The sequence below is a fragment of the Rana temporaria genome, chromosome 2, assembly GCF_905171775.1.
Source record: "Rana temporaria chromosome 2, aRanTem1.1, whole genome shotgun sequence".
Lineage (NCBI taxonomy): Eukaryota > Metazoa > Chordata > Amphibia > Anura > Ranidae > Rana > Rana temporaria.
Genome location: NC_053490.1, coordinates 536879072 through 536905914, shown reverse-complemented (window position 1 = coordinate 536905914; position 26843 = coordinate 536879072). Strand labels below are relative to the sequence as shown.

The 26843-nt window shown below is 45.6% G+C and overlaps 1 protein-coding gene across 1 annotated transcript in view; it reads right to left on the bottom strand.

Moving 5' to 3' along the window:
- Positions 1-1025: 1025 nt before the first annotated feature.
- GPR156 (G protein-coupled receptor 156) overlaps positions 1026-26843 on the bottom strand; it is a 36344-nt gene continuing 10526 nt past the window's right edge. Inside the window, exons 5-9 of the mRNA XM_040339205.1 lie at positions 22489-22614; positions 18664-18759; positions 13496-13732; positions 6226-6387; positions 1026-3357 (exon numbers count right to left, since the gene is read on the bottom strand). Of these exons, the coding sequence (XP_040195139.1) occupies positions 2104-3357; positions 6226-6387; positions 13496-13732; positions 18664-18759; positions 22489-22614 (1875 nt within the window). The 3' untranslated portion in view covers positions 1026-2103. The remainder of the gene's footprint in view (positions 3358-6225; positions 6388-13495; positions 13733-18663; positions 18760-22488; positions 22615-26843) is intronic.

The window sequence follows — 26843 nt, the reverse complement described above, 5'->3', positions numbered from 1 at the left end:
CTTGACCCTTGGACTCTGGGCATTACTTAATCTTGACCCTTGGACTCTGGGTATTACTTAATCTTGACCCTTGGACTCTGGGTATTACTTAATCCTCACCTCTGAACTCTGGGCGTTACTTAAACTTGACCCTTGGACTCTAGGTGTTACTTAATCTTGACCCTTGGACTCTGGGTGTTACTTAATCTTGACCCTTGGACTCTGGGTGTTACTTAAAGTGGTTGTATAGTCTATTTTTTTTACTTTTACCTACAGGTAAGCCTATAATAAGGCTTACCTGTAGGTAAAAAAATATCTCCTAAACCTTTAGGGTTTAGGAGATATTCCCTTCGCAATGAGCCGCTGACTGCAGCGGCGCATGCGCACAGGGGATTCTCGGCTCAAGGCCCCGGCAAACGCCGGACTTTTCCAGAAAAAAGTTTTCAACATCGTGGCTCCAGCCAATCACAGCGATGGAGTCGCGATACCCGGAAGACAAGTCAAGGCAACATGTCAGCTACCTCGGCGTGGACCAGGTGAGTTACCGAGGCCTTGTTCTAAGGTAAGTATTTCATAATGAGCTAGTATGCACCGCATACTAGCTCATTATGCCTTTTTCCTTACAGGTGAGTAAGAAAAAAAATCGGGGCTATACAACCACTTGAATCTTGACCCTTGGTCTCTGGGTGTTACTTAATCTTGACCCTTGGACTCTGGGTGTTACTTAATCTTGACCCTTGGACTCTGGGCGTTACTTAAACTTGACCCTTGGACTCTGGGTGTTACTTAATCTTGACCCTTGGACTCTGGGCGTTACTTAAACTTGACCCTTGGTCTCTGGGCATTACTTAATCCTGACCCTCGATCTCTGGGCATTACTTAATCTTGGCCCTTGGTCTCTGGGCGTTACTTAATCTTGACCCTTGGTCTCTGGGCATTACTTAATCTATCCCGAGGGGGTTACCTTGCGGGCGCACTCCTGTGTTATACACTCGGCATCCATAGCCGCAGAGTGTATGACTCGGCCCCGCCCCCCAGTGGCCGCGTCATTGGATTTTATTGACAGCAGCGGGAGCCAATGGCTGCGCTGCTTTCAATCTATCCAATGAACAGCCGAGAAGCCATGGGGAGAGCGACGCAAGATCACACCCCTGGAAATTCGGGGCTCAGGTAAGTAAAACAGGGGGGGGCTTGGGGGCCAGACATAGCAAGGTGTTTTTTCACCTTCATGCATAGGTGAAAAAACACAAGGGTTTACAACCCCTTTAATTCCAGCCCTTGGACTCTGGGCGTAACTTAATCTTGACCCTTGGTCTCTGGACATTGCTTAATCCTGACCCCTGAACTCTGAGTGTTACTTAATCTTGACCCTTGGTCTCTGGGCAATACTTAATCCTGACCTCTGTACTCTGGACGTTACTTAATCCTGACCCCTGAATTCTGGGCGTTACTTAATCCCATCCCTTGGACTCTGGGTGTTACTCAATCTTGACCCTTGGTCTCTGGGCATTACTTAATCCTGACCGCTGTACTCTGGACGTTACTTAATCCTGACTCCTGAATTATGGGCGTTACTTAATCCCGTCCCTTGGACTCTGGGAGTTACATAATCTTGACCCTTGGTCTCTGGGCATTACTTAATCCTGACCTCTGTACTCTGGACGTTACTTAATCCTGACCCCTGAATTATGGGCGTTACTTAATCCCGTCCCTTGGACTCTGGGAGTTACATAATCTTGACCCTTGGTCTCTGAGCATTACTTAATCCGAACCCCTGAACTCTGGGCATTACCTAAAGCTGACCTCTGGACTCTGTGTGTTACTTATTCCTGACCCCTGAAGTCTTTGTGTTACTTCATCCTGACACCTGAACTCTGGGAGTTACTTAATTCTGACCTTTGAACTCTGGGTGTTACTTAATCCTGACCTCTGAACTTTGGGTGTTACTTAATCCTGACCTTTGACTCCCAAGTATTTCAGGACATGTGAAATTGTAGGTGCAGCTACAAATGGGATTGTGGTTTTTGTAGGCGTGGTCAGTAGGGTTTCTCTGGATCTAATTTTGAAAGTCTGGTAACCTTAACCCAAGGAGTGACAGGACAGTGCAAGCACACTACTTCTACGTCAAACAAAGGTTGGTTGTAGGTCTTCTTTAAAATTTACAACAAGCTGAGAACCTGTGAGATGGGTTGGCCAATCTTTTAAATAATCGGTGGACTCTGTTTCTGTGTCGCTGGTCTCACACATATGTGGAAAGCATACATCGCAGTACGGCCGGTGACAGAGACAAAAGGTCTCTTCAGAACTACTACTGGAGTCCGACTCGGAGAATGGAGACTCCGATCGAAACCTCATTGGCCCATAGGTGTCCTGTCCCGCATGAATCCAGTTTACAATATGACCAGGCCGCCCTGGAAAGTTTGTTGGGTCTGATACAGTGGATATCCATAGACCACCATTTTCGTGGACCCTCGTTCCTTCCATTTGAACGCCTAGTTCCATAATATTGGCTGGAGAAGAGGGAAGATGCTGTGAAAGATCATCAATAGTTTCCTCCAGCCTCGTCTCACCCAAGTTATTTAGAGTGTCCTCCATGTGTGTGCTTGCACCTTCACATCTGTCTCTAGCACCTTGGTTAATGAACCATTGGTCTGCTTGGGGCATTTCCTTGTGGGCCTGCGGGGAAGGTCCAGCATTCCTACGACTGTAGGCAAGCCCCCTCCTTCTTCGGGGCATGGATGGGGAAAAGTTGAGGCTAACCTTCCGGAACCCTTCCGTGGAATGCCCCGTTGGCTCCCTGTGGACGCTGTAGCTTGCGCGCCGCTGCCTTCCAGGAGATATCTGGCAACCTTTCGACAACGTTTCAACACTGAGTTCCCTGAGAATCTCCTGCAACTTCTCTGTGCTCACATAGTTCATCTTCCTTGATAACCGGTCCCAAGCTTCGCACGTGCCTTCTGCACCTTTTTCAGCGCTCTCGCTCTTAGGTTTTGAGGTGCTCTCCACGAAGCATGTGGGCATTCCAATCTCGGGTTTTGGAGTGGAGCATTCAGTGGGCTGGAGGTCATTGCCTTGTGATTCCAGGGGCTCTTCTGTAAGTGGCTGGGGGTTTTCATCGTTTGACTCTGTAGCACCTTCTTCATCAGGACACTGGTCCAGATTTGTGTCGTTGTTCATCACCTTGTCACTAGGTTCCTGGCTCTCTGGCTCATTGGTGGCCTCGCTGACAGGAGCTACTTGCTGCTGAATGGTCAGCGTAGACGTGGACAGCATGGACACATCTGTGATCTCTACACCGCATTCTGATTTTAGGAGTTGCATTAACTTTTCCTTTGCATTTGTAACTTGCTCCTGTAGGCTGTCGATCGCTGCGGTTTTCTGTGGAACAATAAGAAAATGAGTTAGCAGCTTTCAACACAGCAGAGATCTGGCACTTGGTGAGGTAAGAGCAGGTTCATAGGGGATACATTCAAGTTAGATTCAAAGTATGAGTTATTATTGAAAGGAACAAGGGAATGTTCTCAAAGGCGGCTCTAGGCTTTGTGAGGCCTTAGGCCAAACTTGACATGGGGCCCCACTCACACCCATCATGGGAAAAATAATTCAAGGACAAGAGCCTCTTCCCCACAACCCTGACTGGTGGTTGTGGGGGTCTGTGGGCAGGGGGCTTATTGGAATCTGGCAGCCCCCTTTAACACGGTGGCCCCCAGATCCTGCTCTTTAATACCTAAGGGGCGGGGGGCCACCCGATGATGTCACCTGCTGAACCCACCCCCTTTTGACATCATTGACTGAGGGCATGCTGGGTCATTGACGTCACAAGGGGTGGTGTCTCTTATATTCACTGGTTGTTAGGGGCGCTGGCGGCCCTGTTCCTGAGTCAGGGCTCTTAACGCTGCCTGAGTACAGCAACGTTAAGGTCCCCTCAAAACTGGGGTGATGCATTGGGTAAGTTAGGCAGCCGCGAGGCCCCTGTGAGTGCGAGGCCTTAGGCGACCGCCTAATTTCCCTAATTAAAGAGCAACCTCTGAATGTTCTAGAAGTAGAAGTAGAAATAGAGCAATTTTACAGTTATTAGGTCTCATAAGGATTAAAAGTGGAGCATATTACAATAGACAGAAGGTCATGTCTGCCCTACTAGTTTCGCCAAGACATTGTCTTCATCAGGGGAGTGGGATGTGACCATGGGCGTAGCATAAGAGGTTGCAGGGGTCACAATCGCGACCCCACCCCTAGCTCCAGGGGGCCCCTGCAGCCCCCCTGTCATATTGGCATATCCTCCACAAAGTCCAGCTCCGATCTACCCAAGGGCCACGCTCCAGTACTGGGCTTCCACTTTTCCTTCCACGGTCCACAACCCTCTGTTCTCATTGGCTGGGGACAAGCTGTGAGCCGTTTCCTGAATGGAGAGGAGCACAGGGTGAGAACAGCCCAGGGGCCCAGGTCAACCTGTGCATCGGGACCCACAAGCTTCAAGCTACGCCTCTGGACATGACATATATATATATATATATATATATATATATATATATATATATAGCTCTACAGTGAAAAAAGAACATTCATTTAGTATACTGTTATCATGATTTCTAAATGAATGTTCTTTTTTCATTGTAGAGCTATATATATATATATATATCGGTCACGTCCCACTTCCCTGATGAAGCCAACGTCTTGGCGAAACTAGTAGGGAAGACTTGACCTGCTGTCAAATGCTCCACTTTTAATCCTTATGAGAACTAATAACTGTAAAATTGCTCTATGTGTACTTAGTTCTATGTAATAAAATTTGCGATTTCTCATTATAATTTGTATTGAGTCACTTTGGAACCCGTAATAATAATCCCCATTCTCTTGTTCCTTTTGAAATTTACTGGGATGAGGTGCCTTATCTTATAAGGACATATCAGCCACTTTTTCCACTATATAATATTTTCAGGGACACTTTTTTTTACAAGTGCTATATTTAGAATAGCTGAGATACCTATAGGAGAGGAGTGTGGAGGGTATCACAGTGAGCGGTATGCACAGGAGAGGAGTGTGAAGGGGATGATGGGGGCAGTATGTACAGGAGAGGAGTGTGGAGGGGATTATGGGGGCAGTAAGTACAGGAGAGGAGTGTGGAGGGGACTATGGGGGCAGTATGTACAGGAGAGGAGTGTGGAGGGGATGATGGGAGCAGTAAGTACAGGAGAGGAGTGTGGAGAGGATGATGGGGGGCAGTATGTACAGGGGAGGAGTGTGGAGGGGATGATGGGAGCAGTAAGTACAGGAGAGGAGTGTGGAGAGGATGATGGGGGGCAGTATGTACAGGGGAGGAGTGTGGAGGGGATAATGGGGGCAGTATGTACAGGAGAGGAGTGTGGAGGGGATGATGGGAGCAGTAAGTACAGGAGAGGAGTGTGGAGAGGATGATGGGGGGCAGTATGTACAGGGGAGGAGTGTGGAGGGGATGATGGGAGCAGTAAGTACAGGAGAGGAGTGTGGAGAGGATGATGGGGGGCAGTATGTACAGGGGAGGAGTGTGGAGGGGATGATGGGGGCAGTATGTACAGGAGAGGAGTGTGGAGAGGATGATGGGGGCAGTATGTACAGGAGAGGAGTGTGGAGGGATTGATGGGGGCAGTATGTACAGTAGAGGAGTGTGGAGGGTTATTATTATTACCAGCAGCAGCCGGTCCATAAGGGGCTTGGGGGTGCAGAGCACTGCGCCCCGAGCCCACCCACTTGTGACATTAGACATTAGTGATTCGCTGTTGTCTTCCTGTTTCTCCTCCCGGCCACCAATCAGGACAGGAAGCGTGTCCTAAGACCAGATTGGCCGGGAGCGACCGTTTGCTGCCCCTCCCAAAAAAAAAAAAATAGAGCACCAGCCGCCATTGATTATTACACAGGATTTAAATCACGCCAACAGTTTGCGCTTGAGGGCAGACAGTAATGCAATTCAATACAGGAGGAATCAGAGGGCCCCAATCTTACAATCTAAAAGGGAGGGTCAAGTGATACTAAAGGTAATAACTATGGGGGATGGGCAGTTGGAGAATGTGGAAGTACAGGTGCTAGGTGGAGGTGAGATAGGCTTCTCTGAAAGGAGAAGGGTTTTCAGGGATCGTCTAAAAGTGGACAGAGTAGGAGATAGTCGGGCAGATTGGAGTAGGGAGTTCCATAGGTTGCGAGATGCTCTGGAAAAGTCCTGGAGGCAAGCATGGGAGAAGGCAATAGATGAGTATGGCGCTCGGTCATCACCTCGGTCAGCAGGCGTCTCATGGACGTGTTTTCGCCCAGCAGGTGGTAGATCTGCTCCTCGCTGTACATCGACCTCATGCTTTTGCCGGGGCTGTTGAAATATTTGGCCATGTGGACATTTGTGTGACTGGGCTCCTCGTTCAACTGCCTCCATTGCAGCAGCTAGAAGAGACAGGAACAAAAAAATACTCAGTTGCTGCTACATTGTAACTCCAAAAGCCCTTATTCTTATTTTCCGATCATTCGTTCTCCTTAAAGTAACACTTGGCAATCCTGCCATGACCCCCCCTCCCCCTTTTTTTTCAGGCACTTCCTGTTATAGGGTGACAACGCTCACCCAAATGTGCCCCTACGTTGTCACCCAATCACACAGGCTTCAAATGGAGAATAAATGGGCTTTTTATTTAAAATAACGGGAGCCCTCTGTACTTTGAGAGGCACAAGGTGTACTTTCCCTTAGGGCAGGGCCGTCTTAATAGCATCATGGGGCCCCTGGGCAAAGAAGGGCATAGTACAGGGGGGATACAGAAGGGCACAGTACAGGGGGGATACAGAAGGGCACAGTACAGGGGAAATACAGAAGGGCACAGTACAGGGGGGATACAGAAGGGCACTGTACAGGGGGGCAGAAGGGCACAGTACAGGGGGAATAGAGAAGGACACAGTACAGGGGGAATACAGAAGGACACAGTACAGGGGGAATACAGAAGGGCACAGTACAGGGGGGGGGGCACAGTACAGGGGGATACAGAAGGGCACAGTACAGGGGGATACAGAAGGGCACAGTACATGGGGGGGGCACAGTACAGGGGGATACAGAAGGGCACAGTACAGGGGGATACAGAAGGGCACAGTACATGGGGGATACAGAAGGGCACAGTACAGGGGGGGCACAGTACAGGGGGATACAGAAGGGAACAGTACAGGGGGGATACAGAAGGACACAGTAAAGGGGGAATACAGAAGGGCACCGTACAGGGGGGGGATACAGAAGGGCACAGTACAGGGGGAATACAGAAGGGCACAGTACAGGGGGAATACAGAAGGACACAGAACAGGGGGAATACAGAAGGGCACAGTACAGGGGGAATACAGAAGGGAACAGTACAGGGGGGAATACAGAAGGGCACAGTACAGGGGGAATACAGAAGGGCACAGTACAGGGGGAATACAGAAGGACACAGAACAGGGGGAATACAGAAGGGCACAGTACAGGGGGGAATACAGAAGGGCACAGTACAGGGGGGAATACAGAAGGACACAGTACAGGGGGGGATACAGAAGGGCACAGTACAGGGGGGGATACAGAAGGGCACAGTACAGGGGGAATACAGAAGGGCACAGTACAGGGGGGAATACAGAAGGACACAGTACAGGGGGGAATACAGAAGGGCATAGTATGGGGGATACAGAAGGGCAAAGTACAGGGGGAATACAGAAGGACACAGTACAGGGCAAATACAGAAGGGCACAGTACAGGGGGGATACAGAAGGGCACAGTACAAGGGGGAATACAGAAGGGCACAGTACAGGGGGAAATACAGAAGGCCACAGTACAGGGGGGGATACAGAAGGGCACAGTACACGGGGGGATACAGAAGGGCACAGTACAGGGGGGAATACAGAAGGACACAGTACAGGGGGGGATACAGAAGGGCACAGTACAGGGGGGGATACAGAAGGGCACAGTACAGGGGGAATACAGAAGGGCACAGTACAGGGGGGAATACAGAAGGACACAGTACAGGGGGGAATACAGAAGGGCATAGTATGGGGGATACAGAAGGGCAAAGTACAGGGGGAATACAGAAGGACACAGAACAGGGGGAATACAGAAGGGCACAGTACAGGGGGAATACAGAAGGGCACAGTACAGGGGGAATACAGAAGGGCACAGTATAGGGGGGATCAGAAGGGCACAACGCTAGGATCAGGAGGGCACTGTATAGGTTCTGGGACGCTTTCCCGGACACGACCATACCGGGACAGTTTAGTAAAAAGCATGACTGTTCCAGCAAATCCGGGACAGTTGGCAAGTATGATGTAATGCAAGATTATTGTGGGGCCCCCTATGTACCTGACCATCTCCTGTAGCAACCCCGTAGTCTCTGACCATCTCTTGTAGTAACCCCATAGTCTCTGACCATCTCTTGTAGCAAGCCTGTAGTCTCTGACCATCTCTTGTAGTAACCCCATAGTCTCTGACCATCTCTTGTAGCAACCCCGTAGTCTCTGACCACCTCTTGTAGCAACCCCATAGTCTCTGACCATCTCTTGTAGCAACCCCATAGTCTCTGACCATCTCTTGTAGTAACCCCATAGTCTCTGACCACCTCTTGTAGCAACCCCATAGTCTCTGACCATCTCTTGTAGCAACCCCGTAGTCTCTGACCACCTCTTGTAGCAACCCCATAGTCTCTGACCATCTCTTGTAGCAACCCCATAGTCTCTGACCATCTCTTGTAGCAACCCCATAGTCTCTGACCATCTCTTGTAGCAACCCCATAGTCTTGGACCTCAGGGCCCCCCTACATCTTTTCTTTGTTCATTCTTTAAGCCACCTCACAAAAAGGTATGTGCCATAAAAAAAAAATGGCGGTGGGCAATGAGCCAATCAATTCTGAGAAACAACTCAAGATTAAAGGGTAACTCCACTTTTGTGAGAAAAAAATAGCAAATAAAAACAAAAAAAAAACAATATAACATATACAATTACTACACAAGACAAAGTGATCTTTCCTTTAATCGAAATTTCTATAAAAATGCAATATGGCCACCTGGAGGCGCTCTGTACACAGACATGTAATTTCCTGCTTGTGTGATTGGCTCGCTGATTTTCCCAGAAGTCTACCCTAAGATACAAGTCAGATTTTGGGCATCCCCTGCAACATAAAGATTTGGTGAGATAATCCCAAATGGGAAACCACATCTAAAGGGGATGCAGATCCTGCCGCTGTCCTCAATGGAGCCCTGCAGGTGCAGCAGCTGATCGATAATTATAGAATTAAGGAAGGAAGGAATGAAAGGGGGGCTTTTGAAGTGCCTAACAGTACTACTGAAATGAATTATGTTATTTAAAAGAGTAATGTTTATTTTACACGTTAACCACTTTGCCTGCTGGGCACCTTTACCCCCTTGCTGTCGAATTTTCAGCTGTTGCATTTTGAATGACAATTGCGCGGTCATGCAACACTGTACACATGTGACATTTATATATATATATTTTTTTCTCACATATCTACCCTTCTTTTTGTGGTATTTAATCACCACTGGGGTTTTTATTTTTTTTGCTAAGCAAACAACAAAAGACCGAAAGTAAAAAAAAAAGAAATTCATAGTGTGTTATAAAATGTTGTAAACAGGTACATTTTCTTCTTCACTGATGTGTGCTGATGAGGCTGCACTGTTGGGCATTGATGAGGCAGATCTAATAGGTGGCACTGATGGACACTGATAGGCGGCACTGATGGGAAGGCACTGATGGTCACTGATTGGCAGCACTGATGGGCACTGATAGGTGGCATTGATGGGCACTGGTGAGGCTGCACTGATAGGTGGCACTGAAAGGTGGCACAGATAGGCGGCACCAATAAGCACTGATAGATGGCAATGATGGGCACTGATGAGTCAGCAATGGCAAGGCTGCACTGATAGGTAGCAATTAGGGTTGTACCGATACTAGTATCGGTATCGGGACCGATACCAAGTATTTGCGGGAGTACTCGTACTCCCGCAAATGCCCCCAATGCCTGGCCAAATACTCAAATCCCCCACCGCCGCAACGCCGCATCCCGCCGCAACACCGCCGCCGCTTGGTTAATACGGGCGGGGAACATTACAGCATTCGTTTGAATAGCTGTAGTGTTTCCCGCCGCGCCGCGTATAGACACTCCCCCTTGCTCGGGATTGGACGGGTGATCTGTCCAATCCCGAGCAAGGGGGAGTGTCTATACGCGGCACGGCGGGAAACACTACAGCTATTCAAATGAAAGCTGTAATGTTCCCCGCCCGTATTAACTATGCGGCGGCCCGGCAGCATCTAGGTATGGGGGACATGGCTGCTTATATGGGGGGGAGATGGCTGCATATATGGGGGGGACATGGCTGCATATATGGGGGATATGACTGCATATATGGGGGAAATGGGGAACATGGCTGCATATGAATGAAAAACTTATATAGCGCAGCACATGCAAACTTAATCGCCTCTGGGCGATATGGGGGACATGGCTGCATATATGGGGGGACATGGCTGCATATATGGGGGACATGGCTGCATATGTGTGGGGACATGGCTGCATATGTATGGGGACATGGCTGCATATGTGTGGGGACATGGCTGCATATGTGGGGGACATGGCTGCATATATGTGGGGGACATGGCTGCATATATGTGGGGGACATGGCTGCATATATGGGGGGACATGGCTGCATATATGGGGGACATGGCTGCATATATGGGGGATATGGGGGACATGGCTGTATATATGGGGGATATGGGGGACATGGCTGCATATATGGGGGACATGGCTGCATATATGGGGGACATGGCTGTATATATGGGGGATATGGGGGACATGGCTGCATATATGGGGGATATGGGGGACATGGCTGTATATATGGGGGATATGGGGGACATGGCTGCATATATGGGGGACATGGCTGTATATATGGGGGACATGGCTGCATATGTGGGGGGACATGGCTGCATATATGGGGGACATGGCTGCATATGTGTGGGGACATGGCTGCATATGTGTGGGGACATGGCTGCATATGGGGGGGACATGGCTGCATATGGGGGGGGACATGGTTGCATATGGGGGGGACATGGTTGCATATGGGGGGGACATGGTTGCATATGTGGGGGGACATGGCTGCATATGTGGGGGACATGGCTGCATATGTGGGGGGACATGGCTGCATATATGGGGGACATGGCTGCATATGTGTGGGGACATGGCTGCATATGTGTGGGGACATGGCTGCATATGGGGGGGACATAGCTGCATATGGGGGGGACATGGTTGCATATGGGGGGGACATGGTTGCATATGGGGGGGACATGGTTGCATATGTGGGGGGACATGGCTGCATATGTGGGGGACATGGCTGCATCTGTGGGGGGACATGGCTGCATATGTGGGGGGACATGGCGGCATTTGTGGGGGGACATTTTTAAAAAAGTATCGGTATTCGGTATCGGCGAGTACTTGAAAAAAAGTATCGGTACTCGTACTCGGTCCTAAAAAAGTGGTATCGGGACAACCCTAGTAGCAATGATAGGCGGCACTGATGGCGAGGCACCAATGGTCACTGACAGGTGGCAATGATGGGCACTGAATGAGGCGGCACTGGCAAGACTGCACTGATAGGTGGCACTGATGGGCATTGAAAGGTGGCACTGATAGGCAGCACTGATGGGGAGGCACCAATGGGCACTAATAGGTGACACTGATGGGCACTGATGAGGCGGCACTGGTGGGCACTGGTGAGGCTTCACTGATAGGTGGCACTGATGGCTACTGATAGGCGGCACTGATGGGGAGGCACCGTTGGGCACTGATTGGTGGCAATGATGGGCACTGGTGAGGCTGCACTGATGGGTACTGATAAGTGACAATGAAGGGCACTGATAGGCGGCACTATGGGGTGGCACAGATGGGCACTAATAGGTGCCACTAATTGGCAGCACTGGTGGGCACTGTTGGGACTGCACTGGTTATCAGGGCACATGTCCCTAACGTGAGCCAGTTACCGGCTCTCTTCTTCTCTCCTCATGCTGTCAGTGTGAGGCGAGAAAAGCCAATAACCGGCTTGTGTTTACATTCTGTGATCAGCTATCATTGGCTGACAGCTGATCACGTGGTAAAGGGCCCACTGTGATTGGACCTTCACCCCAATCTGTGATCCGCTGAGTCTGAAGAACACGGCGAATCACAGAGCATGCCATGCTCCCCCTGGGGCTCACAGGCAGCCTGATCGTGGTAAGGCGCCCATGGACGCCCTCCCGGCATTGAAAGCCCACGCTGTAGCCATCTTTTTTCGGCTATAGCACAGGCAGCAAGCGGTTAATTTTTTTTAATGTAGTTTAAAAACACATAGGCCCAGATTCACGTAGGGCAGCGTAACTTTGTGCAGGCGTAGCGTATCTTCTTTACGCTACGCCGCCGCAACTTAGAGAGGCAAGTGCAGTATTCACAAAGCACTTGCGTCCTAAGTTACGGCGGCGTAGCGTAAATGGGTCAGCGTAAGTGCGCGTAATTCAAAGTAGTCAGGTCGTGGTCGTGTTTTATTTAAATTAAGCGTGACCCCCATGTAGATGCATGGCCGAACGAACGGCGCATGCGCGCGCATGCTCAGTATCACGTTGAATTTTCAAAGTAAATTACGCCCGCTCAATGCTTAGGCGACGTGAACGTAACCCACGCACAGCCCCATTCACGGACGACATACGCAAACGACGTTTCCGACGTCCATACCTAACATGACTTACCCCTGCTTTATGAGGGGTAACATTACGCCATTCCGACGCCTTACGTAAACGACGTATCTTGATACGCCGGGCGCACGTACGTTCGTGAATCGCCATATCTACCTAATTTGCATATTCTACGCGGAAATATACGGAAGCGCCTCTAGCGGCCAGCGTAAATATGCACCCTAAGATACGACGGCGTAGGAGACTTACGCCGCTCATATCCAGGCAACTGTGAGGTGTATCTGCTTCTATGAATCAGGCGCGGAGATGCGACGCCTCACACTCAGAGTTATGACGGCGTATCTGGAGATACGCCGTCGTAACTCCTTTGTGAATTCGGGCCATAGTAGGCGCTCTCAGCGTATAATAGAGACATCACAACATCAAGCAAGAACGAAGAGTGATTGGATCGACGCGTTTTACCCAGAACGGGCTTCTTCAGGATCCAGTCTTTATGATGCTTATAACTGATGAATGATACAAGCAATACATCATTCTGCCAATAACAGATACACTACATATATTTACATTTTATACAAAAAGGATACAATCAGTTACAAAGTTTGTAAAATCTCTGCCATGTACAGAACAAAAGTGGAGTTACTTTTTAACTTTTATTTTTATACTAATGATCCCGTGGGGGGGAGAAAGGGCCCGACAATTATTATCATTATACAGGATTTGCATGGCACCAACGGTTTGCTTGGCGCTTTATAAAACAATAGGGGGGCAGCAGAGTTACAATCCAGGAGGGTTAGGAGGGCCCTCCCGGGGGTTCTTTGCCGGTACCTGCGGGATGAAGACGAGGCAGTTGATGGTGGTGGTACAGATGAGGATGCTGCCGGATGTCACCCCGTAGACCAAGTTGGGCCAGGAGTGGAAGAATCGAGTGACTAAGAGCACAACCCCGGTGCCCACGATCACAAAGGTGGCGCCAACCATGATGACCAGGGACTGGTTCACCGGAGGGGTGCTGATGTTCTTGGTCAGGCCGGCCAAGTAACTTCCGTAGACCAGGAAAACACCCTGAAATAAACCAGAAAGTATACCGAAAGTCACAACTTTGCTTCAGGGACTCTATAAACCACGGGGGCACATTTCATTCTTCTGCTGGGGTCGGGATGGCAGGGGGGGGGGGCAGGAGGGGAAGCTGCCCTGGACAGGGCTGGACTGGGACAAAAATTTGGCCCTGGACTTCATCCAGACTGGCCCACTTTGACAGGTCTCTCCCATGGCGGCCGGACAACTCCTGCCCCCCCCCCCCCTGGCCACCCAAGCCCCCTCTCCCCCTTCACTAGCCACTAGCCGTTTTACTTTATTAGAGTAGAGCGGCTGGTACTGGTACTTTTATAGGCAGTACCAGTGGGGAAGCTAGACATTATTTCACCCGGGGCAAAGAATCAGTTCGATGCCCCCCCCCTTATGGGACAAGATTAGGCAGAAGTGAGAAACTCCCAGGCCATGACTGTTGAGTCAGCTGTCTGTCCCCTCCCCCCGTGCTCCTTTGTCGTCCCCCCTGCTCCTCTGGTCCTCCCCCTGCTTCTCTGTTCCCCCCAGGTGAGGGAGAGGAGGTGAGCGCTGCGCAAAAGGAGAGACAGAGGAGCGGAGGGGGGCGGCGGTCTGCTGTCACTGATGCCGGCCCATTAAGCCATCGGCCCACCGTGAAACTCCCTGTAGTCCCAATGGCCAGTCCATCCCTGCCCTGGGCACTATGGCATTGTGTGAGTTGGGGGGTGGAGAGCGTTTATGTTGGGAGGGGAAATTTGGGGGGGCGGCAGGGGGTAAGAATTGCTCTAGTGGGGAACTTCGAAGATTCGGAAATCTGAAAATCGAAAATTTGGAAATTCGAAAATAAAAAAATCAGAAAATCAGAAAAATAGCACAAAAATCTGAAAATCCAAAACTTAGAAAACCCGAAAACGTGAAAATCTGAAATAACTAACTAGCTAATAATAACTATTAAATTATAGGTATTGGAATTTCCTTTCAAATTTGGCTGTTAGTGAATGTAAGGAATACGAATTTATCCGAAGTTACAAATCATCCGAAATAATAAATCCCGCATCTAAATTAATGGAACGTAACTAATTAATAATGATAATAATAATAAACAATAATAATAATAAAAATAATAATAATATTATTATTTTTATATTATATTATTATTGTTTATTATTATTATTATTAATATTATATTATTTTATTTTATTATTATTGATTAATATTATTATTATTATATTATTATATTTTATTATTATTATTATTATATATTATTATTAATTCATTACGTTCCATTTGTTGAGATGCGGAATTTGTTATTTCAGATTATTCGTAACTTCATATAAATTCGTATTCGTTACGTTCACTAACAGCCAAATTTGAAAGGAAATTCCAATACCTATAATTTAATAGTTATTATTAGTTAGTTAGTTATTTTTTCGGATTTTTGTTCTTATTTTGGGATTTTCGAATTTGGGAGGGGAAATTTGGGGGTGCGGCAGGGGGTAAGAATTGCTCTAGTGGGGAACTGCGAAGATTCGGAAATTCGAAAAATTCGGAAATCTGATAATCCAAAATTTGGAAATTCGAAAATCCAAAAATTTGAAAACCCAAAAATGTAAAAATCTGAAATAACTAACTAAACTAATAATAACTATTAAATTATAGGTATTGGAATTTCCTTTCAAATTTGGCTGTTAGTGAAAGTAACGAATATGAATTTATCTGAAGTTACGAATTATCCGAAATAACAAATCATGTATCTAAACGAATTGAACGTAACTAATTAATAATGATAAACAATAATAATATTATTATTATATTAGATTTTATTATTATTATATATTATTATTAATTCATTATGTTCAATTTGTTTAGATGCAGGATTTGTTATTTCAGATTATTCGTAACTTCAGATAAATTTGTATTCGTTACGTTCACTAACAGCCAAATCTGAAAGGAAATTCCAATACCTATAATTTAATAGTTATTATTAGTTAGTTAGTTATTTTTTTGGATTTTTGGATTTTTGTTCTTATTTTAGGATTTTCGAATTTGGGAGGGAAAATTTGGGGGGGCAGCAGGGGGTAAGAATTGCTCTAGTGGGGAACTGCGAAGATTCGAAAATCTGAAAATAGAAAATTTGGAAATTTTCGAAAATCCGAAAATGTGAAAATCTGAAAATCTGAAATAACTAACTAAACTAATAATAACTATTAAATTAGATAGGACCAGTGTAAGTCAGAGATACGATGGTGTATCTGTAGATACACCGTCGTATCTCTTTGTGAATCTGGCCCCTGGTGTTATATTGAAATACCTCAATGAGAAAACTATACTGAATTGTGGCCACTAGATGGCGCTGATACAGCAATTACCCTAACATTTCTGTTAGCTATAGGAATACTTTTGACTTGACTTGTGCGCTGCTAAAAAATTCCTTTTTTTTTTTTTGTTTGTTTGTTTATTTGGGTCATTCGTTATGATCAAAATTCGTTATTTTGAATAAATTCATTAATTCGAAAATTCGGAAACTCTAAAATCTGGAAAATCTAAAATTTGGAAATTCGAAAATCCGAAAGAATGAAAATTCAAAATTTCCGAAATACTAATAATAGCTAACTATTAAATGATAGGTATTGGAATTTCCTTTTAAATTTGGCTGTTTAGTGAACGCAACAAATACGAATTTATCCGTAATTACGAATTATCCTAAATAAGGAATGCCGCATCTAAACGAATGGAATGTGACTAATTAATAATAATAAGACGTTTCTATTACCTGTATTACCGTATATACTCGAGTAGGAGGCCCGAATATAAGCCGAGGTGCCTAATTTTACACCAAAAACCAGGGGAAACTTATTGACTCGAGTATAAGCCTAGGGTGGGAATGCCGCAGCCACTGTAAGCGTAAAAGAGGGTCGACAATGCCCATTTGCACGCCTCACTGTGCCCATTGCAGCCTCACTGTGCCCAACCTCACTGTGCCCATTGCAACCTCACTGTGCCCAACCTCACTGTGCCCAGTGCCACCTCACTGTGCCCATTGCCATCTCACTGTGCCCAATCTCACTGTGACCAGTGCCACCTCACTGTGCCCAGCCTCACTGTGCCCAGTGCCACCTCACTGTGCCCAACCTCACTGTTCCCAACCTCACTGTGCCCATTGCCACCTCACTGTGCCCAACATCACTGTGCCCAGTGCCCAACCTCACTGTGCCCAACCTCACTGTGCCCATTGCCACCTCACTGTGCCCATTTCCACGTCACTGTGCCCATTGCCACCTCACTGTGCCCATTGTAGTCTCCCTGTGCCCGAGTCAGTGTACCTGAAATTTTTACAGGCTGCAGGCGTCCATTCAATGTTTAAAAGTCGCGGTCTCCTCCTGGTCCCGTTCCGTGATATGTGTTTCCCAGCAGCCTATCACGGACGTCTTCTCATCCTTGGACTCGGTTTCCCAGCAGACACTGTGTTCAGTGTTCCGCCAATCACGGACAGTCTCTTGTCCGAGGATGAAAAGACGTCCGTGATAGGCGGAACACTGAACACAGTGGGCCAGATTCAGATTCTTCAGATACGCCGTCGTAAGTCCAAATCTGCGCCGTTGCATCTTTACGCCTATTCAGAAAGGCATTTACGTTTGATTCGCTCCAAGATACGACTGACGTAAGTCTCTTACGCCGTCGTATCTTGGGTGCATATTTACGCTGGCTGCTAGGGGCGCTTCCGTAGATTTCCGCATCGAATATGCAAATGAGGTAGATACGCCGATTCAGAAACGTACTTGCGCCCGTCGGATTTAGCTACGCCGTTTACCTAAGGCGTCGGTCCGGCGTAACTTTACCCCTCATAAAGCAGGGGTAAGTCATGTTAAGGTATGGGAGTCGGAACAGCGTTGTATTTTACATCGTTTGCGTAAGTCGTACGTGAATGGGGCTGGGCGTAAGTTACGTTCACGTCGACAAAGCATTGAGCCGACGTATCTTGGGGAGTATTTGCGACGTGACTCTGAGCATGCGCGCGCATGCGCCGTTCGATCGGCAACTCATTTACATGGGGTCACGGCTCATTGTAATAAAACACGCCCACTGCCTGGATCATTTGAATTACGCGGGCTTACGCCGGCCCATATACGCTACGCCGCCGCAACTTCGGGCGCAAGTTCTTTCTGAATACGGTACTCGCCTGACTAAGTTACGGCGGTGTAGCAGATGCGCTACGCCCGCCTAAAGATACACGATTCTTTCTGAATCCGGGCCAGTGTCTGCTGGGGAACGCCTATCACGGAAGGGATCAGGGGGGGGAGCCGCGATTTTTAAACAATGGACGCCCGCAGCCCTTCAGGTACTCTGACTCGAGTATAAGTCGGGGGGGGGGGGGGCATTTTCAGCCCTAAAAAAAGGGCTGAAAAAATCGTCTTATACTCGAGTATTTACGGTATTATTATTAATATTAATTAGTTACGTTCCATTCGTTGAGATGCGGCATTTGTTATTTTCGGATAATACGTAACTTCAGATAAATTCGTATTCGTTACTTTCACTAACAGCCAAACTTGAAAGGAAATCCCAAAACCTATAAATGTAATAGTTATGATTATTTCAGATTTTTTCATTTTCTGTTTTTCTCATTTGCAGATTTTCGTTCTTATTTTTGGATATTCAAATTTTCCGATTTACAAATTCTCAGAATCTTGGAATTTTTTGTATTTCCAAATTTTTGGATTTTCAAATTTCCAAATCTTCGAATTTCCCATTTTTGGATTTTAGAATTTTTACATTTCGGAAAAATACATTAAACAGGTTTTTCTTTCATTTGAATATTTCCGAATTAACAAATTTTGTCGAAAAAAAATAATTCGGAACGATGCGAATTGCACATGTCTACTTCTGACATTCATGTAACAAATGTTTTATGACCCCCTGTGTGGGTCTCGGCTCAGCTCTGCTCTTACCTTGAAGCCCAACAACAGGGTGACCCAGAAATCTGGGTAGAGGGAGGAGCAGGAGAGGGTTCTGGTCACAGCGCAGTGCGTTTCTCGCTCCACCGCCTGTACAAAACGGGAAAAAAATCCATATTGTGAGTTTATAGGTTGCAGAGAACAACTGTCTAGGAATCTGCCCCTAGGACCAATGTATATATATACATTATATACAATTCCAAATGACTATAAAAATAATACATTACAGTATATAGAAGTCTTAATAATTCTAAATATACATATAATAAATAATACATTATATACAATTCTAAATTATTATAAATATATTAAACATATATATATATATATATATATTTTAATAAAAGTCTATATAACTATATTAAATATTAATATAATAAATGCTAAATGTTATAGAATGCAAAATTGTTATAATTATATTAATTATAAATGATATAGAATTATACATTATTATAACTATCTTAAATGATACATTATTAGAAATTTATGAAATATAAATATAATATATGATACATTATTAGAAATTTATGAAATATAAATATAATATATGATACATTATATACAATTATAAATTATTATAAATATATTAAACATATATATATTTTTTATATATAAAAGTCTAAGGGCCAGATTCATAGAGAACTGCGGCGGCGTAACGTATCGTCTTTAAGTTACACCGCCGCAAGTTTTCCTCGTAAGTGTTGATTCACAAAGCACTTGAGTATAAACTTGCGGAGGAGTAACATAAAGACGTCCGGCGCAAGCCCGCCTAATTCAAATGGGGCGTGTACCATTTAAATTAGGCGCGTTCCCGCGCCGAATGTTCTGCGCATGCTCCGTTAGGAAATTTCCCGACGTGCATTGCGTGAAATTACGGCGCCCTGACGTGTTTTTTTGAATGGCGACGTGCGTAACATACTTTCGTATTCCCGGACGTCTTACGCAAAAAAATAAAAAATTTGAAATTCGACCCGGGAACGACGGCCATACTTTAACATGGCTCTTCTAAAGTTAAGCCATGAAAAATCAGGCCTAACTTTGCGACAGGAAAAACCGACTAGCGACGACGTAACGAACGCGCGTACCTTCGTGGATCGCCGTAAAAGCTAATTTGCATACCGACACTGGAAAACGACGCGAACTCCCCCCAGCGGCGGCCGCGGTACTGCATCTTAAGATCCGACAGTGTAAAACAATTATACCTGTCGGATCTTAGGGATATCTATGCGTAACTGGTTCTATGAAACAGCCGCATAGATACTCTGAGAGATACAACGGCGTATCAGGAGAGACGCCGTCGTATCTCTTTTGTGAATCTGGCCCTAAATAACTATATTAAATATTAATATAATAAATGCTAAATTTTATAGAATGCAAAATTGTTATAATTATATGAATTATAAATGAAATAGGTTTATATACATTATTATAACTATCTTAACTATAAATATAATTATAAATAACGTACAAAGATACATTATATATATATACATATAGAATTTGAAATAGCTATAAGTATATTAATCATTAATGTAATAAATGCTATAGTTATAGAATTTAAATTTGGTGTAATTATATTAAATATACATTTTATAAATTATATAGGAGTATAAATTATTATACCTAAATTACAAATAAATATAATATTATAAATATAATAAATGATACATTACATACAATTCTCAATCATTAGTAATATATTAAAACTAAATAAAAAAAATTATAAATTCTATAGAATTCTAAATGACAATAACCATATTAAATATAGATATAATACATTATACATTTTATATAATTCAAAATTGTTAGAAGCATAATAAATATCATTTTAATAAATTATAAATATATATATTTAAAAATCATTATATCTTTATTAAATATAAATATAATAAATTATACATTATGTGGAATTCTAAATTATAACCTTTTTAAATATAAATAGCTTATAATAACAAATTATTATAAATATAATAAATGATACAATATATATAGAATTCTAAATGATTATAAATATATTGAAACTAAATATAAAAAAAAAGATTATATATATAGAATTCTAAATACTACTATAACTATATTAAATATAGAAATAATACATCATACATTTTATAGAATTATAAATTGTTAGAAGCATATTGAAAATAATTTTAATAAATTCTAAATATATAGAATAAAAAATCATTATAACTTTATTAAATATAAATAAAATAAATGATACTTTATATGGAATTCTAAATCATTATAACCTTTGTAAATATAAATATAATTATAAATAGCAAACAATAATACATTCTTATAGATATATTAAATATAAATATAATAACTGATACATTATATATATATATATATATATATATATATATATATATATATATATATATATATATATATATATATATATATATATATATATATATATAATTCTAAATGATTGTAAATATATTTAAACTAAATATAAAAAATACTAATTTATATAGAATTCTAAATGACTATAACTATATTAAATATAGATATAATACATTATACATTTTATAAAATTCTAAATTGTTAGATGCATATTACATTTTTTTTAATCAATTATTAACATTCAGAATTAAAAAATCATTATAACGTTATTAAATATAAATGAAATGAATGATACAATATATGGAATTCTCCATCATAATCTTTTTAAATATAAATATAATTATAAATAGCATACAATAATACATTCTTATAGATATATTAAATATAAATATAATAAATTATACATTCATAGAATTCATAGAATCAGTTACGCATAGATATCCCTAAGATCCGACAGGTGTAATTGTTTTACACTGTCGGATCTTAAGATGCAATACCGCGGCCGCCGCTGGGTGGAGTTCACGTCGTATTCCAAGGTCGGGTATGCAAATTAGCAGTTACGGCAATCCACGACAGATTTTCGCGTTCGCTACGTCGCCGCTAGTCTAGTTTCCCGTCGCAATTTTTGTCGTTATTTGACCTGCCCTAACTTTACATAGCAATCGTATTGCTGTATAAAGTATGGCCGTCGTTCCCGCGTCGAAATTTTAAATTTAACGTTGTTTGCGTAACACGTCCGGGAATACGGAAGTACGCTACGCACGTCGCCGTTCGAAAAAATTACGTCACGGCGCGCAAAGCACAACGGGAATTGCGAAACTGAGCATGCGCAGTAGGTCCGGCGCGGGAGTGCGCCTAATTTAAATGGCACACGCCCATTTGAATTGGCCCGCCTTGCGCCGGAGGCCGCCGGCGTAGTTTTCATCGCAAGTGCTTGGTGAATCAGGCACTTGCGATGAAAACTTGCGGCGGTGTAACGTATCTAAGATACGTTACGCCGCCGCAGTTCTACGTAAATCTGGCCCATAGTAAATATAATTTTAATATATATACAACCCACTTGACCAATTCCCCTTCTAGTATGTTGTTAAATTGCTGTCAGCTAGAACATACAAACTCCATGCTTGGCATTAGAAAAACATTTGGTGTGCGTGGTGAACGCATTTCGGACTCAGATGTGTCAGGTCTTTGAATGTCACTTTCGGGGGTTCTCTGGTGGGGGTGTATTGGTCCTGAAGTATTTGGTCGGGGTGCCATTTGCTCAAATAAACAGTCCTGTCAAATCGAGAGCTCTACATACTATTGCTTTTGGTTCCATCAAGGGGGCTCTGGCTCTGACTCAGCAGGAAGCACGTCGGACCTCTGCAGAGAGACCGCTGCTTCCGCTTAGAGAGAAAGTCTGGCATGTTGTGTAAGTAAAGTGGTAAAAATCACAATAAATTCAGTCCGTAACACTATAAAATGGGTTCTCACCTTGATGCTGGCGCTGACATTCTGGGCACAAAGGACGGGGTCAGACAACACCCAGGACAGGAGCAGCACGGCGTCGATGAACAGCAGGGCGGCCTGTAGACCCAGCAGCGTCAGGTCCTTTATAATCTGCAGGACAAAAACAGGAGTCAGTGGGGTTGGGGTTAGGGCTGGGGTTGGGTTTATGGTTGGAGTTGGGGTTAGGGAGTTAGGGTTAGGGGTTAGGGTTGGGGTTTCCCATTGAAAAATATGGCTAGGACTCAGGAATTGGAACAGGGACCTCCCCCAAAGGTCAGAAGGCGGGTTCCCAGAGGTAACAGGGCGTGGCTGACCCACCCCCACCAAAGTGAGTCCAAACCAAACTAAGTCGGGGAATGAACAAGTCGGGGAAAGCGTCTTGCTGCTAATATTTCTTCCCTGTAAATGCAAGACGTGCCAGAGCTCAGCTCCGCAGAGGTCAGTAATCACATAACTGAAAGTTCACATCCCGGGGGAAAACTACGGGGCCCATTTATTAGAAATGTGTTGGACGAATATCACAAGCAATCACCCAGCCCTCACAAACTCTGACCGTATTTTGCTTAATACAGTGATTTCCTATGATTGTCAGCGCCATCTAATGGCCATAATGTAGTATTTTTCCAAGGTTGACATATTTCAGGAAAAATACAGCATTATGGCCACTAGATGGAGCTGACAATCAAAGAAAATCATTGAATTAGGCAAAATGTGGTCAGAATTTATGAGGGACTTGTCAAACATTTGTGTGTCTTTATTTATAAGTTACATTTTACTATAAACCCCTAGGGGCGGATCCACAAAAGAATTACGCCGGCGTATCTCTTGATACGCCGCGTAATTTTAAAGTTCCCGCGTCGTATCTTTGTTTTGTATCTACAAAACAAGATACGACTGCATCTGGGATCGATCCGACAGGCGTACGTCTTAGTACGCCGTCGGATCTTAGGTGCATTTTTCCGTCGGCCGCTAGGTGGGGTTTCCGTCGAATTACGCGTCGAGTATGCAAATTAGCTAGATACGTACGTCCGGCCGGCGCATTTTTTTTACGTCGTTTGCGTTCGGCTTTTTCCGGCGTATAGTTAAAGCTGCTATATGGTGGCGTACTCAATGTAAAGTATGGCCGTCGTTCCCGCGTCAAAATTTGAATTTTTTACGTCGTTTGCGTCAGTCGTTCGCGAATAGGGATTTGCGTAGAATGACGTCACCGTCGTAAGCATTGGCTTGTTCCGGTTTAATTTCGAGCATGCGCACTGGGATACCCCCACGGACGGCGCATGCGCCGTTCAAAAAAAACTTTGTTTACGTTGGGTCACAACCTATTTACATAAAAAACGCCCCCATCACATCGTTTTGAATTGCCCGCCCTTACGCCGCCAAAGATACACTACGCCGCTGTAACTTACGGCGCGCATTCTTTGAGGATTTGAAAAGAAAATAATAGGTTACGGCGGCGTAGTGTATCTTAGATATGCTACGCCCGGCGGGAAGATGCGCCACGCTACGTGGATCTGCCCCCTACTCATTAACACGGGTGGGGGGGGTTGGGGGAGTTATCTAGGGGCCCCCATTCTTAAAGAGAGCTTTCTGAATCCGATAAGATCCCAAACCACAGACCCCCCACAACTACTGGACCCGGGCTGCGAGGTCGGGGGGCCCTTGTCAACAATAACGTTAGGACCAGGTGGTTTGCGGGTGTCAGCTTCCTGGCAAGACACCCCCTTTGTTGAGGGCATGAGGTTTGGTATGGTTCAGGAGAAGAGGGGGGACGCACACTCGCCCCCTCACCCTCTACTGGCCACCCAGGCTGCATGATCAGTGTAAGGGTCTGGTATGTATTTTTTAGGGGGACCCCACACTTAAAATCTATACCACACCCCAGGTGTCTGGTATGAACTTCCTTGGGGAAATTTGGGCATTTTTTATTCTGCATAGATTACCCCCTTAAAATCTATACTAGGGTCTGGTATGCATTTTAGGGGGGGGGGGGTGACGACTTTACACATATTTATTTTGTCATTCTTGCTGTATGATGTGCTATAGCAAAAGTGACATTTACAAGGACAAAAAAATTATACAGTTTAAATTGCCAACAAATGACATTTCCCTGATGTCTTCTTCAGTATAAATTGCTAGCTAATGACATTTCCCTGCGGCTTCCACAAAAAACAACTGAAAAACCCCTCCAAAGGTCCCCCAAAATGTATACACTATGGGTCAGATCCACATACATCGGCGCATAAATGGGCCGGCGTAGTGCATGTCATTTCCGCTACGCCGGCTCAACTCAGAGAGGCAAGCACCGTATCCTCAGAGCATTTTCGTCCAATCTTGCACCGGCGCAACGTAAATTCACAGGCGTAAGCCGGCGTAATTCAAAGTAGGAAGGAAGTGGGCGTGTTCCATTTAAATGAACCGTGACCCCATGCAAATGAAGGGCCGAACGAACGGCGCATGCGACATGACGAGGACGTCTGTCCCGCTCCCCTTTGCGCATGCTCACAACTCGGCTCGGCGTAGCCCCTGAGATACGCCCAGGGCATAAATAGGCCCAGACATGAGCCCGTCGAGCGCAAAAGTACATCCGCTTGTTTCCCCCCCTGAAGCAAGGTACTTTTTGCTGGTGTTTTGAGACATGTCTGCTCCAGGTTCAGAGAAGAGGAAGCTGAACTTTTCCAACCAGGAGAAGGAAGTGATCATCAGGGCCATGTCCCAGTTTGATGTCTACCTCCGTGGTGCAGAGAGTGCCAACACCACAAAGGCCAGGAGGACGGAGATCCTGGCGCAGATAGCGGCAGATGTCAATGCCTTAGGAGATGAGATCAGGACCCCCAATGATATACTAAAAAAAATCAACGACCTGCGTCGCCTGGTCAAAGGTAAGATGGCGAAGATGAGGGCTCATGCCAGGGGCACTGGAGGGGGACCAGCAACTACTCTGATGCTCACTCCTGATGAGCAGGTGGTTGCCCAGTGTCTCCACAGGCATCAAGTGGAGGGCTTTGACTGTAGCATGTGTGGGGGTGGAAGGGAACATGTGACAAGTGTGTGGGTCCTCCAACATGTGAATGTTTTGTGTCATCCACAGATGTGCAGGAGGGTGCTGGGCCATCTGATGCCGGTGGCCAGTCCACACCATCCCCCGGACATCAGTCAGAGTCTGACCCCCTGGCAAGCCGTGACTCTTCGGTGGAGGGGATTGGCCACACCTCTCCTCAGGAGGTGGTTGAGGAGGAGGTGACCAGTGCCAACGAGGTCTGCCTCTACTTGGAGGATTCTCCCCCTTTGGCTGGGACCAGTCAGACCTCCATCAGGGGAAGCCCCTCAGGCTCCTCCCCCAACAGGTCTTCCCCCTCAAGGGTCTCCCCTTCTCCACGGCCCCAAGCCTCTTCTGGCCACAGGAAGGCTACCAGGAAGATTAGGGGGGTGTCTGAAGTCCTCCGGGAACACCTCAGGAGGGGACAGGCCCGCCAGACCCACCATCTGGGTGAGGTTGCCATGCAGATGGAGCGTATGGCAGACAGCATGGCCTCCTATGCCACCATGACGGAAGCTGTCCAGGATGTTGGCTCCAATTGTGCTGCTGTAGTCACCTGCCTGGGGGATCTGCAGGCCATCACAGCAGGCCTTGTGGATGAGGTCCACGCCCTGGCAGAGGCTGTTAGGGAAAATACAGCTGCCATCCAGGCGGAGGGGAGGCAGTCAAGGCTGCTGCAGGCCGACACCAATGCGGTCCTCACCCGCATCGCCCTGGCATTGGAGGGCAGGCCGCCAGCCGTGGAGAGACCAGGGGATGCTCCTCCTCCTCCTGATTCCCCCCCCCCCCCATGAGTCTCCCATGAGGAGCCGGAGCCGTGGCACCAGGCGTGGGCCAGGTCAGCACCGATGATGTTTTTGTTTTTGTTTCTTTTTAATACTCAGGTTATGAGTTTTTTTTTGTTTCTTTTTAATACTCAGGTTATGAGGTTTTTTTCTTTGTAGACCAAGCACACAGTCAGTAGTGCAGGCTACAGTGTGACTGGTGTTTGAATGTGGGGGTGACATTCCTGCCGGAAAAGGGGTGTCACCCTCGGTCGTCAGGGAGAAGTGATCCCCAGGACCGTGTGAATGTGGTATGAATGGACAGCAACATAATTGAAGCCTTGGCGTGGCGTTGCTGCTCCCAAGTCCTGCATGGTGGACTTGGGCTAATCCAATGTGATGTGGATGTGGTGTGTCTGTGCTAGGGACCACAGTGGTGTGCATGCGTGCATTCTCCTTGTGCCATGATGAATGTGTGTGTTTAACGTGCAAAGATGCCTACCACCAGGCATCTCCTGACTGCTCTTCCCTCAGCAGAC